At 43.8% G+C, this 13,341-nt stretch overlaps 1 protein-coding gene across 4 annotated transcripts; it reads left to right on the forward strand.

Moving 5' to 3' along the window:
* The first annotated feature begins 38 nt into the window (after positions 1–38).
* NOLC1 (nucleolar and coiled-body phosphoprotein 1) lies at positions 39–11,858 on the forward strand. Of its 4 annotated transcripts, none has more exons than XM_069098813.1 (14): positions 39–226; positions 2,841–2,896; positions 2,992–3,119; positions 3,295–3,425; positions 3,628–3,889; positions 4,386–4,504; positions 4,582–4,711; positions 7,911–8,141; positions 8,256–8,372; positions 8,531–8,656; positions 8,761–9,273; positions 9,424–9,533; positions 9,652–9,744; positions 9,839–11,858. In XM_069098813.1, exons 1-14 carry the CDS (start codon positions 107–109, stop codon positions 9,995–9,997), a joined length of 2,295 nt encoding a protein of 764 aa, XP_068954914.1. In that variant the 5' UTR covers positions 39–106; the 3' UTR covers positions 9,998–11,858. The 4 variants fall into 4 exon arrangements, with proteins under 4 accessions (XP_068954914.1, XP_068954912.1, XP_068954915.1 ...); XM_069098811.1 differs by having other exon boundaries at positions 41–226; positions 2,989–3,119; XM_069098814.1 differs by having other exon boundaries at positions 41–226; positions 7,914–8,141.
* The last annotated feature ends 1,483 nt before the right edge of the window (positions 11,859–13,341 follow it).

Raw genomic sequence — 13,341 nt, forward strand, 5'->3', positions numbered from 1 at the left:
CCTTGACGCAACATCCGGTTCCCTTCACCTTCACCGTGCAGGAGTGATTTCATTATATGCGACGTCCAACGTTAAGTCGCGCCAATGACGCATTTGGACCTAGAGGATGGCGGAGCAAGAAGTGTTACGCGTGGTGCCCAGTGACTTGTTCCCTCTTGTGCTCGGTTTCCTGCGCGACAACCAGTTTCCGGAGGCGGCAAGCAAGTTCGCCAAGGCTACGGGAACCGTAAGTCCCCACGCGCCTGGGCAGAAGGGCAATCTTATTGCCTGGCGAGGGGAGAGGAAAGCACGTGGTTCCAACTGGGCCTAGGGGTGAGGGGGCCCTCGTGGGTCCCGGGAAAGTGGGTGCTTAGGGCGACCTTAGGGCGCCTTAGGGCGACCGTAGCTTTGGTATAATGTGGTTAATTCCCGCTCTTGTGGACACAGAGACTGGTAAATGGAGGCGAGGCTGTAGGACGGGAAAATGTGAATCTCTGCTTTGTGGATGTGGTGGGGACAGGTGGGCTGCTTGATAACCGCTAGCTAAATTTGAGCTTAATTGAGCACCCAGTAAGTGTTGGTTAAGAATAGTTAGATCTCCCCCAATTGATAAATGGTCAAAGGATATGAGCAGATAATTTTCAGAGAAAGAAATTAAAGATATCTCTAAGCACATGAAGAAATGCTCTAAATCGCTATTGATTAGAGAAATGCAAATCAAAACAACTCTGAGGTACCACATCTCACCAGTCAGATTGGCTAAGATGACAAAACAGGAAAATGATAAATGGTGGAGAGGATATGGGCAAATTGGAACACTAATGCATTGCTGATGGAGTGGTGAACTGATCCAGCCTTTCTGGAGAGCAATCTGGAATTATTCCCAAAGGGCTATAAATAATTTCATATCCTTTGACCCAGCAATACCACTCCTAGGGTTATATCCCAAAGAGATCATAGAAGTGGGAGGAAGACCCATATGTACAAAAATGTTTATAGCGGCTATTTTTGTGGTGGCAAAGAATTGGAAATTAAGGGGGTGCCCATCAATTGGGGAATGGCTGAACAAGTTGTGGTATATGCATGTTATGGAATACCATTGTGCTATAAGAAACAAGGAGCAGATGGACTTCATATTTACCTGGAGAGGCATATATGAACTGATGCTGAGTGAGAAGAGTAGAACCAGGAGAAATTTGTACACAATTACAGATACAATGTATGTGTGATGACCAACTTTGATAGACTGGACTCTCAATGGACTATCAATGCAGTGATATAAGTCAATCCCAAAAGACTCATGATGGAGAGAAATGTGTGCATCCAGAGAAAGAACTAGAAAGAACTGAGTTTATATCCAGGTGGAAGCAAAATACCTGATCTTTTTCCTTTTCTTGTTTGGTTTTATGTCCTTTACCATTTTTTATTCCATCTGATACAATCCATCTTTATAACCTGACTAATTTGTAATGTGAAAGTATTTCCAGATTCTATACTTGACTATATGCTGCCATGGGAAGGAGGGGGACAAAATGTGAAACTCAAGGAATTGTGGAATTTAATCCTGTAAACTAAAAGTAAACAAACAAATTAATTTAAAATAAAATTTAAAAAATAGTTAGATCTATATGATCCTATAGGGGAAGCTGACTCTGGCTCAATTCTGGTCAACATTTTTATTGGTTAAATATTTGCACTTGATAACCTTTCCACTACCACAGCAATCAGTTAAGGCTCTGTTCCATTTTTGGCTCTGCGTCCCCAGCTCCTTCTATATCTGGCACATAGTATAATAAATACTTAAGGTTGTTTTTTCACCCAGATCAACATTGTAGCATTCTAAGTGATATTTCTGCCTGGGGTCTCCCACTTGAGTAATCTTTTCAATGAACTTGAATTGTTTGACTCTGCCAAAGACCCATCACTGTATTCTCTCTCTCTCTTCCTCCCTCTTTCTCTACCTTTCGCCTTCCCTCCCTCTCTCCCTCCACCCCTCAGCAAGAAAAAAGAAAGCATATTTTTTGTTCCTGTGGACTGGCCTTAAAGTTTATATGAGATTTGTAGAAATCAGTGCTTCATAATAATTGCTTTTGATTTCCCAGTACAAAATTTAGAATGCAAGAAAGAATGCTGAGTTTTGAGTCAGGCCTAGGATTATGCCTTGCCTCTACCTTGTGGCCATGAGCAAGTTAACTCAGCTCTTCTTAGCTTCAGTTTCTTCTATTGTAAAAAACAGTACTTGTGTTTACTATCTCTTAGGGTTGTAGGGAAAGTGCTTTGTTAATTTAAAGCACATTATAAATGTAAGTTGTTATTCAATGTTCCAGCCAAGTTGGACTGTTCTCTGTCCCACATTCTGTTGATTCTTGTTTCTGTAGCTTTGCTCACACTCTCCCTTCAAGGCCTAACTCAGGTGCTACTTTGCATTGAAGCCTTCCTTAAGCCTCCCCTCCTTAACTGAAAATGATTTCTTCCTCAGAGTCAGTTAATTCAAGCATTTAATGTAGAGTTATCATAATTTTGCCTGGACCTTTCCCTTGTTCCCATCACCCTATTCTGTGTTAAAATTTATTCTAAGTTCCTTACGAAGGAGGGTCTGTGCCGTCTTTATTGTTGTATCCCTAGCAACTTGAACATGGTAGGTGCTTAGTAAGTGTTTGATAATTTGAAATTATCTGTATGAAAACATAATGGCATGCTTCTCAGATTTGAAGATGAAAAGGCTAGCTAAAATATATTGGGATCAAAAAAACTTCAGGTTGTAACAGCTGCCTAATGTAACCAGATAGAACTTTGTGGGTGTGACTACAAAAATTCCACCATTTTAGGGATGTCAGCCCTATCTCTCCCTGTCCTTGCAGGCCCAACAGGATCCCAATGCCACTTCCCTTTTGGACATCTATAGTTTCTGGCTCAAGTAAGTTCCTTCTGCCCCCTTTAGCTCTCTGTTCTCTGGTAAGTCATAAGCCAGCCCCTTCTCAGAGTTCATTTTACCCTTTCCTCACCTAGTAGGTCTTCTAAAACTCAAAAGCGGAAGTTGCAGGCTAACGGACCAGTGGCAAAGAAAGCTAAGAAATCTATTGCTTCTGGTGGCAGCAGTCATAAAGGAGAGACCAAACAGCCTCCCGCCAAGAAACTAGGTAAGGGATGATTTGGGGAGTGGGTGGAAGGAGAAAGGGGCATGAAGCAGGGAGGAGTGTATTTTTTCCATGTGCTTGATTTCTAGCTAAAGCACATGAAGGTTCTTCTCTCTCACTTGGGAATATTCACCTTGTTCAGAAGCCTAATTCTCACCAATTCCATATTCTTCCCCAGCTACCAAGCCCCCTGGTACATCCCCTCAGCCTGGGAAATCAGCCATTCCTGCCAAAGCAGCAGAGAGTAGTAGTAGCAGTGAGGACTCCAGTGAGGAAGAAGACAACAAAAGCCAGAAGAAGTCTGCCCAGGTCAAAATATGTGGGTTGCAGGAGAAGAGCTGGGGGCAGGAATCTAGGTCTCCTATAGGACTTGACACAAAGATGCCATTAGAAAGGAAATCTTTCTGACATGAGTTGGTGGGAAGAGAATTCTCCATGTTTTCTGTTCTAGCATGTCCTTCTCTGGACACCCAGAAGCCCTTTGCTGAATACTTGTTCTTTCTCCTAACAGAAGGGAGCCAAGCCCCCAGCCAAGGCAGCCATACCCTCCCCTAAGGCAGCTCAGCCTAAGAATGCTGAAAGCTCCAGCTCTGACTCTGACTCAGATTCTGACTCTGACTCCGACTCCGACTCCGACTCTGACTCCAGCTCAGAGGATGAAGCTACCAAGAAACAGAAACCTAAGACTCCAGTTAAGACCCCAGCTAAGACCCCAGTCAAGACCCCAGTCAAGGCCACAGCTAAGACTCCAGTTAAGACCCCTGCTAAGCCAGGTACTTTTCTTTCCTCAAGTAAGAATTTTTATTTAGGAAAAGGGGTAGCAAGGGACTTGGTCATCTTGTGACCTGGGGTCTTAGAATTGTCCCTCCCCCAACATACATGCTCACATTTTTCCTGTTGTAGGCCACTTGGCTGTCACTGGCGGGGGTGGGGTGGGGGTGTCCTTTGAAGACACTCTGTAGTTACTGAAGAGAAAAACTTTTGTAATTCTCTTATACCTAAAATGGGGGGTGGCACAGGAGAACATATTATAAACTTTGTCAGATCTTTAGTCAGAATGATTAAGGAGACATTTGAATGATTCTTAATGTACTCTTACCATCTAAAGCCTTAGGGATAGTAACATTTCTGTTCTTGGGGGTGGGAACAGAATTAAATGGAGAAACAATCTATCTTTCCTGGCAAAATGTTTGTTTAATACCTAGTATGGGGCCTTATTAAAGGAGCCTTTTAATAGATAACTGAACTGATCTCATTTTTCCCTCCTAGGCACAGCTACCCAGGTCACCTCCAAATTAGCCAATGGCAAAGCTGGTGAAAGTAGCAGCAGCAGCAGCAGCAGCAGTGACTCAGAGGAGGAGGAGGAGGCTCCAGCTCCATCCAAAAAGGTTGAAGCTCTTTTCCCTTGGAGGGGAGGAGGGTCCCATTGCCAAGCATTGGTATTGATTGGTATGTTGTCATTAAGGCTGCACTGAAGAAGCCAACTCCATCTAAGACCCCTGTGAAAGCTGCCCAAAAGAGTTCCAGCAGTGAAGATTCCTCCAGTGAGGAAGAAGAAGAGAAACAGAAGAAAAAACCTGTCAAGGCCAAACAAGGTGAGTGAGATTAAAAAGGAGACTATTTTCTAGGTCTCCTTATTCTGTTGCCACACCTCTGTGGCAGCCCCAGCTCCCCAGTACAGGTTCAGTGTCAGAGCTTCTGAATCCCCCTCTCTGTCTCAGCTTGAAGATGTTTACAGTTTATCCTTTTTCTGAATAATTGAATGGGTACAGCGTTGGGGCCTAGATACAAAGGCATAAAGTCTTATTTCCCATCTGCCAATCTTGAGTGCCTTTTTCCAGTCCTTGGGTCCAGTTTGTTTTGCCTGACTCCTACACTTCAGCTTTCTTTCATAAAGAAGAACAAAAAGTGGTTCAGTCCACTTCTGTTGTGGTTGGTGGAATATAGTACATGAATGTCATAATAGCACGCAGTAAGGTACTGGGTTTTGGAATGTTTTTTTTTAGTTACACATGAACATTAACCAGGAACTTCAACTATAGGCTTGATTTAGTGGAAAAAATGTTAAATCTGTGGCTAGGAGATGTTTATATCATGATTCTCTGAATCAATTTTCTCATCTATAGCATGATGATACTAGTGTTTGGATTGCCTATGTTACAAAAGAGTTGTAAGGGAAGTACTATTTAAATACCATGCTACTATCATGACATTAGGGAATTTGAAGAAACTGGGGAGAGGGCTTAATATAGATTTGGAAGTGAGGAATTTTGTTCTAGCCATGGGGTGCATAGTTCTTATGAATAAATGTTGTAGATGAACACTTGGGAGTCCAGTTTAGCTAGGATTTAGCATACTGGAAGTGGAGTAGTCATGTGGAGAGAATCTGAAAAGGTAGGTTGCCATCAAGAGGAGGGATTTGGGTTTTATCTTACTGGAGGAGTTTTTTTAGTAGAAGAGCACATAGTAAAACTTTGCCTTAAAGTGGGATTATTTTGGCAGCTCTGTGGAAGGTAGGTTGGGGAGAGGAGCATATTGTAAGCAAGAAGACCAACTAGTCATCATTTTTTCAAGTACTTGTGTACCAAACACTTGGGATACAAAGAAAAGCCCTGGCCTCAGGTAGTTTTCACTCTAACAGGAGAAACAAGCCAGAATAAGTAGGTATGTAGGGGGCTGCTAGGTGGTGCAGTGAATAGAGTACCAGCCCTGTAGTCAGGAGGACCTGAGTTCAAATCCGGCCTCAGACACTCAACACTTTAGTAGGCGTGTGACCTTGGGCAAGTCACTTAAGCCCAATTGGCCCTGCCTTCCTCCAAAAAGTAGGTATGTAGTTGATATATGCAGTAGATGGATGGTAATCTCAGAGGGTCAGTGAGAGAGCTAGAAAAGGCCACCCGCCTAAAGTGGGATTTAGCTGAGTCTTGGAGGAAGCCAGTGAAAGAAACAGGTAGAGATAGAGGAGAGAGTGTTTCAAGCAGGGGAGACAGATGGTACAGAAGCATGGAGAGGGATTGCTCTGTGTGAGGAGAAGCAAGAGGCCAGGGCAGTTAGGATACAGAGTTTGTAGAGCAGAGGGAAGTGCAAAAAAGACTTGAAAGAAAGCAAGGGGCCATATTGTGAAGAACTTTTTTTTTAGGGGGGAAGGCAGAGCAATTGGGGTTAAGTGACTTGCCCGAGGTCACATAGCTAGGTTTTTTTGTGTTAAGTGTCTGAGGCTGGATTTGTACTCAGGTTCTCCTGACTCTAGGGCCAGTGATCTATTCACTGTGCCACCTAGCCGACCCTTAAATGTCAGAAAGAGGAGTTTACGTTTGATCCTGGAGGCAATAGGGAGCCCCACTAGATTTTACTAAGGGAAAGAGTGATATGGGTGCTCCTGTCCTGTAGGAAAATCATTTAATGGAGCTAAATAGGGGATGAATTGGAGTAGGGAGAGGTGGGAAGACCAATTAGAAGGGTCTTACAGTAGGCAGAATGAGAGGTGATGAGGCAAAGGTGGTAGCTGTGGGATTGGGGAGAAAAGATAGGTATGTGAGTGTGTTGCAGAGGGAGACATGAGAACATTTGCTGACAAAGTGCATCTGTGGGATAAGTGAGAGTGGGGAGTGAAAGATGAGACTGAGATTGTAAGCCAGTGTGACTGGAGGATAGTGGTGTCCATGGAAGAGTTGGGTTAAAGTTAGAACTTACCTCTCCTCCCCTCCCCCACTTAATAGCATTTTATTTTTTCCAATTACATGTAAAGATAGTTTTTAACATTGACTTTTATAGAATTTTTGAGTTCCAGATTTTTTTCTCCCCCCCCCCTACCCAGGAAGGTGAGCAATCTGATAGCAGTTATATATGTATAACCATGTTAGGCATATTTCCACATTAATCATGTTACGAAAGAAGAATCAGAACAAAGGGGGAAAGTTAAGAGTTTTTTGAGGGAAAGATAATGGGTTTTATTTTGTACACAATGCTTTGGAAGTGTCTTGAGACATACAGATTAAGATCTGGATCAAAAGGCAGCTCAGAAGAAAGTAGCACTGGGAATCATCAAAATAGAGATGATAATTGAACTCTTAGGAAGAAATGGAGGCTTATGATCCAAGACTTGAGACAGACCCTGAACTACTAATGGTGGTTGTGTAAGTGGATGGAGGAGAGATGTAGTGAGGGTAGAATTGACTACACAGACAAGTGATCAGATGAAGGAAAGGGGTGAATTAAGGATGATTCTAAGATTATAAACCTGTATTACGAGGGCTGTAATGCCCCAAACAAAAATCTGGATATTTGAAGGAGAGGTTTGGGAGAAAGAGTGTAACTTCTGTTTTCTATGTGTTGAAATTGAGGTACTAGTGATCTAGGTGGTTGTTAGTGCAGCGTTCACAGTGAGAAAAATTAAGGCTGGAATAGGTGAGGACCCAGGACTAAACATTTACGGTGTATCAGGAGATGATAAGATGAAAACTGAAAATATATATGTATTTACTCTTTTGGTCTAAGGTTGCCTAATTGCACACCCTTCCCAGAACAACCAGATGAAGCCGATCTCTCTCATTACAGTTTTAAGTCTTACTGTTTCTTGTGCAGGAAAGAGAGATGAGAAAAGATTGTAGGATTCAAGGACAAGATTTTCTCTACACATACAGTTGAGCTCAATATCGTCATGTCCCAATGCTACTACCCTTAAGCATAGTCTGGAGTAGGTAGAATTACAGGAAGTTTTTAAAAGAGAAAAACACTGACTAGCAAGAGTGAGACTATGGCACTTCAACTACTGGTCTCTTGTGCTCCTCTAAGCAGGTCCTTACAGTTCTGTTCCCCCACCGCCTTGTATCCAGCCAAAGAAGGCGGGAGGGGACCAGCCTCCCAAGAAGAAGGTAGTAGGTGACCAGCCTCCCAAGAAGAAGGTAGTAGGTGACCAGCCCCCCAAGAAGAAGGTGGCAAGTGACCAACCCCCCAAGAAGAAGGAGGAAAGCAGTGACTCTTCTGACAGCAGTGAGGACAGCAGTGAAGAGGAGGCAGCTGCAGGTGTGTGGGGGGGAAGGGGGCGTGTCAGGAGCACAGCTTTGGTTGAGGAGTGAAAGGCAGGGGATGAGAATCTGGGAATGGACCCTGAAATGAAGCACATTTACCCCTTTTCAGCTAAATCAGGAGGGGCCAAAGCTGCCACACCTAAGCCTGCATCAGCCAAGGCTGCAGTAGTGAAGACTACAACCAACAAGGCCACAGGAGAGGAGTCCAGTTCAGACAGTGACTCAGGTGTTTTGTTTGTGTCTGTTTATTCAGTCTCATCTCTGTCTCTCATCCCTTGTCGAAGGAATTTGGTGGGAAGGAGGGAGGTCAGTTCAGCCAAGGAGTAAGAATTGTTCCCTCAGCAGGAGTTGTGGGCCCATTCTAACCTCACAGATTCCCTTCAGATTCCAGCTCAGAAGAGGAAGAGAAGAAACCTCAAAAGGCAGCCCCCAAACCTGTTGTTGCTGTTAAGGCAACTCCCAAGCCAGCTGTGACTACAAAAGCTGCTGAGGACTCGTCAGACAGCTCAGGTATAGAGAGGGAAGTTAGGGAGTTGGGGTTCATGGGGAGAAAGGGGGAATCTGCTACATGGCTGTGGTCTGGGGACATCTGCTCACTGCTCCATTCTGTGTAGACTCAGACAGCTCTGAGGATGAAGCACCAACCAAGCCAGCCCCTGGCACCAAGCAGGCCACCAATCAAAAACCTCTGCTCAGGAAAGCGGATAGCAGCTCCAGCGAGGAGGAAAGCAGTTCTAGTGAGGAAGAGAAGAAACCAGGGACAAAGGCTACAGCAGCTCTCCCCAAACCCAATGTGGGGGCCAAGGGAACTCCATCTCTAGGGCCCAAAACAGCCACTCAGGACAGCAGTTCAGACTCTGACAGCTCCAGCAGTGAAGAGGAAGAACCAGCAAGCAAAGTGAATAAATCCAAAGTGGGGACTGCAGCTGTTCCTAAGCCTGCCTTGGTGAAAAAATCTAAGGCTGAGAGTAGTTCATCTTCTGACAGCTCCAGTGAAGAGGAGGAAAAACCAAAACTTAAAAAGAGCCCTGGCTTGGTGGTCAATGGGTCTTGCCCTTCGGCACCCCAGAACGGGAAGACTTGTACAGGCAAGGAGAAGGAAGAGGAAGATGCAGCAGCCAAGCCAGGTCTGTGTCGGGACATGAGGAGGCACTGACAGGGTCTGTCTTGTGTGTGCTGAACACCTCAGTATCTGGGACAGCCCTGGGGAGGTTGGGATAGAATTAAACTCTCAAGGCTATTTCTTGATAAATAATCCTAAGTTATGTGCCCATCAGGCTCTGGGAAGAAGCGGAAAAAGCATGCTAGCCCTAGCCAAGAGGCCTCTCCCCCTAAGGTGAAGAAACAAAAGCCTCAGACGCCAAACACGGTTCCCAAAACAAAAAAGGTGAGTGACTAAATGGGCACTAAAGGCTCTTGTTCCCTGGGGGTCGAGGGGAGTATTTCAGGGCCAATTTACATTTCTCTCTTGGCCCCTTTTCCCTATATTCCAATGTATTTCACAGGGAGAGAGAAGGGCATCTTCCCCTTTCCGGAGAGTTAAGTCAGAAGAAGTTGAGGTTGACTCTCGGGTGGCTGACAACTCCTTTGATGCCAAGGTAAGAAAGGAATGGTAGTACTGCCCTAGGAGAGAGTAGTATATCACCCTTCCCTAGCCCTTCTGGTTGGTGATGTCTTCTCTCCTTTCTTTAGCGGGGTGCAGCTGGAGACTGGGGAGAGAAAGCCAATGAGGTCCTGAAGTTCACCAAAGGCAAGTCCTTTCGACATGAGAAGACCAAGAAGAAGAGGGGCAGCTACCGGGGTGGTTCCATCTCCACCCAAGTCAACTCTGTTAAGTTTGAAAGTGACTGAGTGGAGAAACCTTGACTCTGAAACCTGGGGCCCAGTGCCCAGCACTCAGTTCTGTTTGGGGGATTGGGTAACTGGAGCTAGTGACTGCCCCCTCAGCCACAGCCTGCATTTGGGCATGGACAGGTTTTCAAAGAGGATCCTTTGGGGAATGGGTGGGTGGTGGGGCAGGAAAGTAAGCGCTAATTCTTCTGGAAGTGTGTTGCTTGGTTGTCCCCTCAGTCCTCTGAAATCCAAATACAGCTCATCCTCTCTTGAGAAGTCCCTGAAAGGTTGTATGTGAAGCAAAAATTTGTAATTTTATATTGAGTCATATTTTCTTATTGACTAATATAACTTGCCAGAGATGCACTCTCACAGGTAACATTTTGACCCCATAGACTTTGGTAAAAGACACATTTCAGAACCCTTAATAGTTTGGACTATATCAATTTGGGGGACAAATTTATCTTAGGAGAAGCTCCCGACCAAGTTAACTGCAGAGAGGTGAGTTTTTCCACAAAATTTTTGTTAGAACCATCAACAAATGTAGTCTGAGAGGGAATAGTAACCTGTGCCATCAAAATCAGTTTTGAAAACTTTGGAGTTTTAAAATACTCATCTCAAGTAAGAGGCTACTTGTCAGTTCACTCATTCTGTATATTTATAATCCCTTGCAAGTTTCATAGAGAGCCAGCAAATAAGTAACTGACAGTAACACTCCCAGGTTCACTTATTTCATTAAGCATGCTGACCATCCCAATTTCATAAGATCTTCCATTTAGATTGGGGAGGGACCTCAGAGGTCCTCTAAGTCCACACCTCTGCCCCTCCTTTCACAGATAAAAGGATGGAGGCTAACAGAGCCAAAGGTCATCTAGATAATGTTGAGCCAGTAATTGGACCCAGATCCTCTTACTCCAAATCCACTGTACTGTTCTACCTCCCATTTCTTCAAACATTCAGCCAAACTCATTGGCCAGAAGAGTCCTGTGGATATATACTCCTTTGAACATAGTTTGGTTGGTGGTTTGATCATGGTGTGATGAACTTCAAAGGCTTTTTCCTCACCCTGGAATATGTTAGACCATCAGAGAGAGTCAGCATGTAGGTTGGGGCACTGACATGTCTTCATAGTAATCTTAATTTCCCCTTAGTGTCACATTGGTCAAATGTTTGATATGGGCCTGTGATTTCTTGACATCCCCAGACTGTTCAGCCTGTTCTTAGAGTTGCACAGCCTTCTAAATGTAGACAAACCTTCAAAAACAATTACCTTAATTTCATTCAGAAAAGAAATTCTATAACTTTTTGGTAGGGAGGGGAAGGCATAAGACTCTTTGCAATCATTGTCGTAAGAATGTAAAATTTTTACAGGCTTTTTTTGGGGGGGCAGGGTGAGGGTTAAGGAGAAAACATCAGTAGAAGATTCCATAATTGTCCTCAATAGAATTTAGATCTCTGTCTTGAAGTGACTAGGTACATGCTATTGGGGAGGGGGGAGGGGTGAGAGGTTAAGTTATTGAAGTTCATTCTGTAGTTGGGTCAGTTGATGTTGATGGAAATTGGGAGCATTCCTCAGAATGTTACTTTGTTGCCCTCAGTGTTGTCTGTGATAATCCAGTACTTGGTCTTTGCGTTTGAGTAGATAATAATTATTTGTAATTATCACCCTAATTATATATATACAACCAGCATTTGCTAAAGTATGTTTGAAAAACCATTCTTAATGAGCTAACCCCCTCCTTTCTGTGTTGTTTCACTGTTTTCTAAGCAGGTCCTTTTTTTCCATAGCTAATGTTGAACTTCCATCCTGACGGCAGTTAATGTGTTAATGGCAAATGATTCTTATCTGCTCAATAAAAAAGATTTCCTAAGATAACAATTCCCCCCCCCCCTTTTCTTTTTTGGTGGGTAATACAAAAAAACTTAGAGTTAACAGTAGACCAGTGAGATCATTCATGTCAAAAACCCACGTACTGTCTTGATTCATCCATTTACAAACATTGATTTTGTGAGACACACTCAGGTTCTGAGAACTCTTCCCTATTGCGATTATTGCATACTTCTAATTGACAGTATTGCCCTAGTTAGAACTTGCTGTGCAGTTCCCAGGAAGTTTTGTTGTGGCTCTAGCAGAATTAATAAGCCTTATAAAAACTTTGAGAAGTCAGGGCAGAGGGGGAGACCTGCCCAAGGTCACAATGGACACTAATTCAGAGCTCTTGCTATTGGCAAATCTAGTGAAGGCTTAACTGTCTTTATGTGTAATGTGAAAAGGGGAGTGGCCTGTAGGAGCTGGTGACCATTCCTGAATGGCCTAGAAGAAAATTTTCCCACCTCACCCAGAGGTAGAGGGCTACCCAGATGACCCAAAGTACTAGGAGTGATTCAGTGGGTGGCCCTGCTGTTAGTGGACTAAGAAATATTTAAGACTAAAAAGTAAGATTCACAGACTCCCAGAGCTTATCCCTAATCACTTGGCAAGAAGCCTTCCTTTAAGTCTGGGTTTTTGTTTTGTGTTGTTTTGAGGGGGGCCTTCCACTCCAAAGGCAATTGAGGTTAAGTGACTTGCCCAAGGTTACACAGCTAGTTAAGCTTTATATCTGGTTTGTTTTCATTTTTTTTTTGCTTTTTGGAGGGCAATTGGGGTTAAGTGACTTGCCCAAGGTCACATGGCTAGTTTTTTGTGTGGTGTCTGAGGCTGAATTTGAATTCAGGTCCTCCTGACTCCAGGGCTGGTGCTCTATTGACAGCGCCACCTAGCTGCCCCTAAATCTTTTTTAACATGGCTAGCTAGATTGATGGTTGGCTTTTGTGATGGATGGAAGTGTGGATAATGGGCATTAGACATGTCCTCCTTAAATGTAAAGGCAGGTCTTTGCCTCTGCACCTGGAGGGTGGTGGGAGGTAAGTAGTTCCTCATGGATTACAGATGGTGTATCAGTATTTCCAAAACTGGGCTCTAAATCTTGAGAGCCTCTGAAAAAGCCTCATGAGCCTGTGCTGATAATGCCCTATACCTCCTGCCTTGGTTTGCCCTGATGACAGGCAGGTATATCTGGCACTTGGATTTTTTTCAGGAAGGCAGTCTCACATTTCATAGGTGTGGCAGCAGCCCTTGCCCTTAGAAGAGTACCTTTCACTCTCTCTCCCTGTACCCTAAGAGTTCATTTCCACAGAGTCACAGATTTAAGTGATGAAGATCATATAGTTTTATTTTTTAAAGAATAACCTACTCTGTAGTTTTCTCCTTTAGTCCTCTGTAATATAATGCCAAAAGAAGGCAACTTCCCAGGTTCAAAATACCAGCATAGGTGCTCTCTATTTTATTCAGTGACAAACCAAGAACAGAGAAGATCAAAGCA

The sequence above is a fragment of the Petaurus breviceps genome, unplaced genomic scaffold (genome assembly GCF_028583685.1).
Source record: "Petaurus breviceps papuanus isolate PSGF00001 unplaced genomic scaffold, PetGlider_PUasm1.0 37, whole genome shotgun sequence".
Taxonomy (NCBI): Eukaryota; Metazoa; Chordata; class Mammalia; order Diprotodontia; family Petauridae; genus Petaurus; species Petaurus breviceps.

Excerpts from the sequence above, each read along its gene's own strand:
- NOLC1 (XM_069098811.1), top strand. The coding sequence starts at position 107 with ATGGCGGAGCAAGAAGTGTTACGCGTGGTGCCCAGTGACTTGTTCCCT. Across the intron at positions 3,120-3,294 it reads GCCTCCCGCCAAGAAACTAG|CTACCAAGCCCCCTGGTACA; the intron begins GTAAGGGATGAT and ends ATTCTTCCCCAG. Across the intron at positions 9,274-9,423 it reads AGATGCAGCAGCCAAGCCAG|GCTCTGGGAAGAAGCGGAAA; the intron begins GTCTGTGTCGGG and ends TGTGCCCATCAG.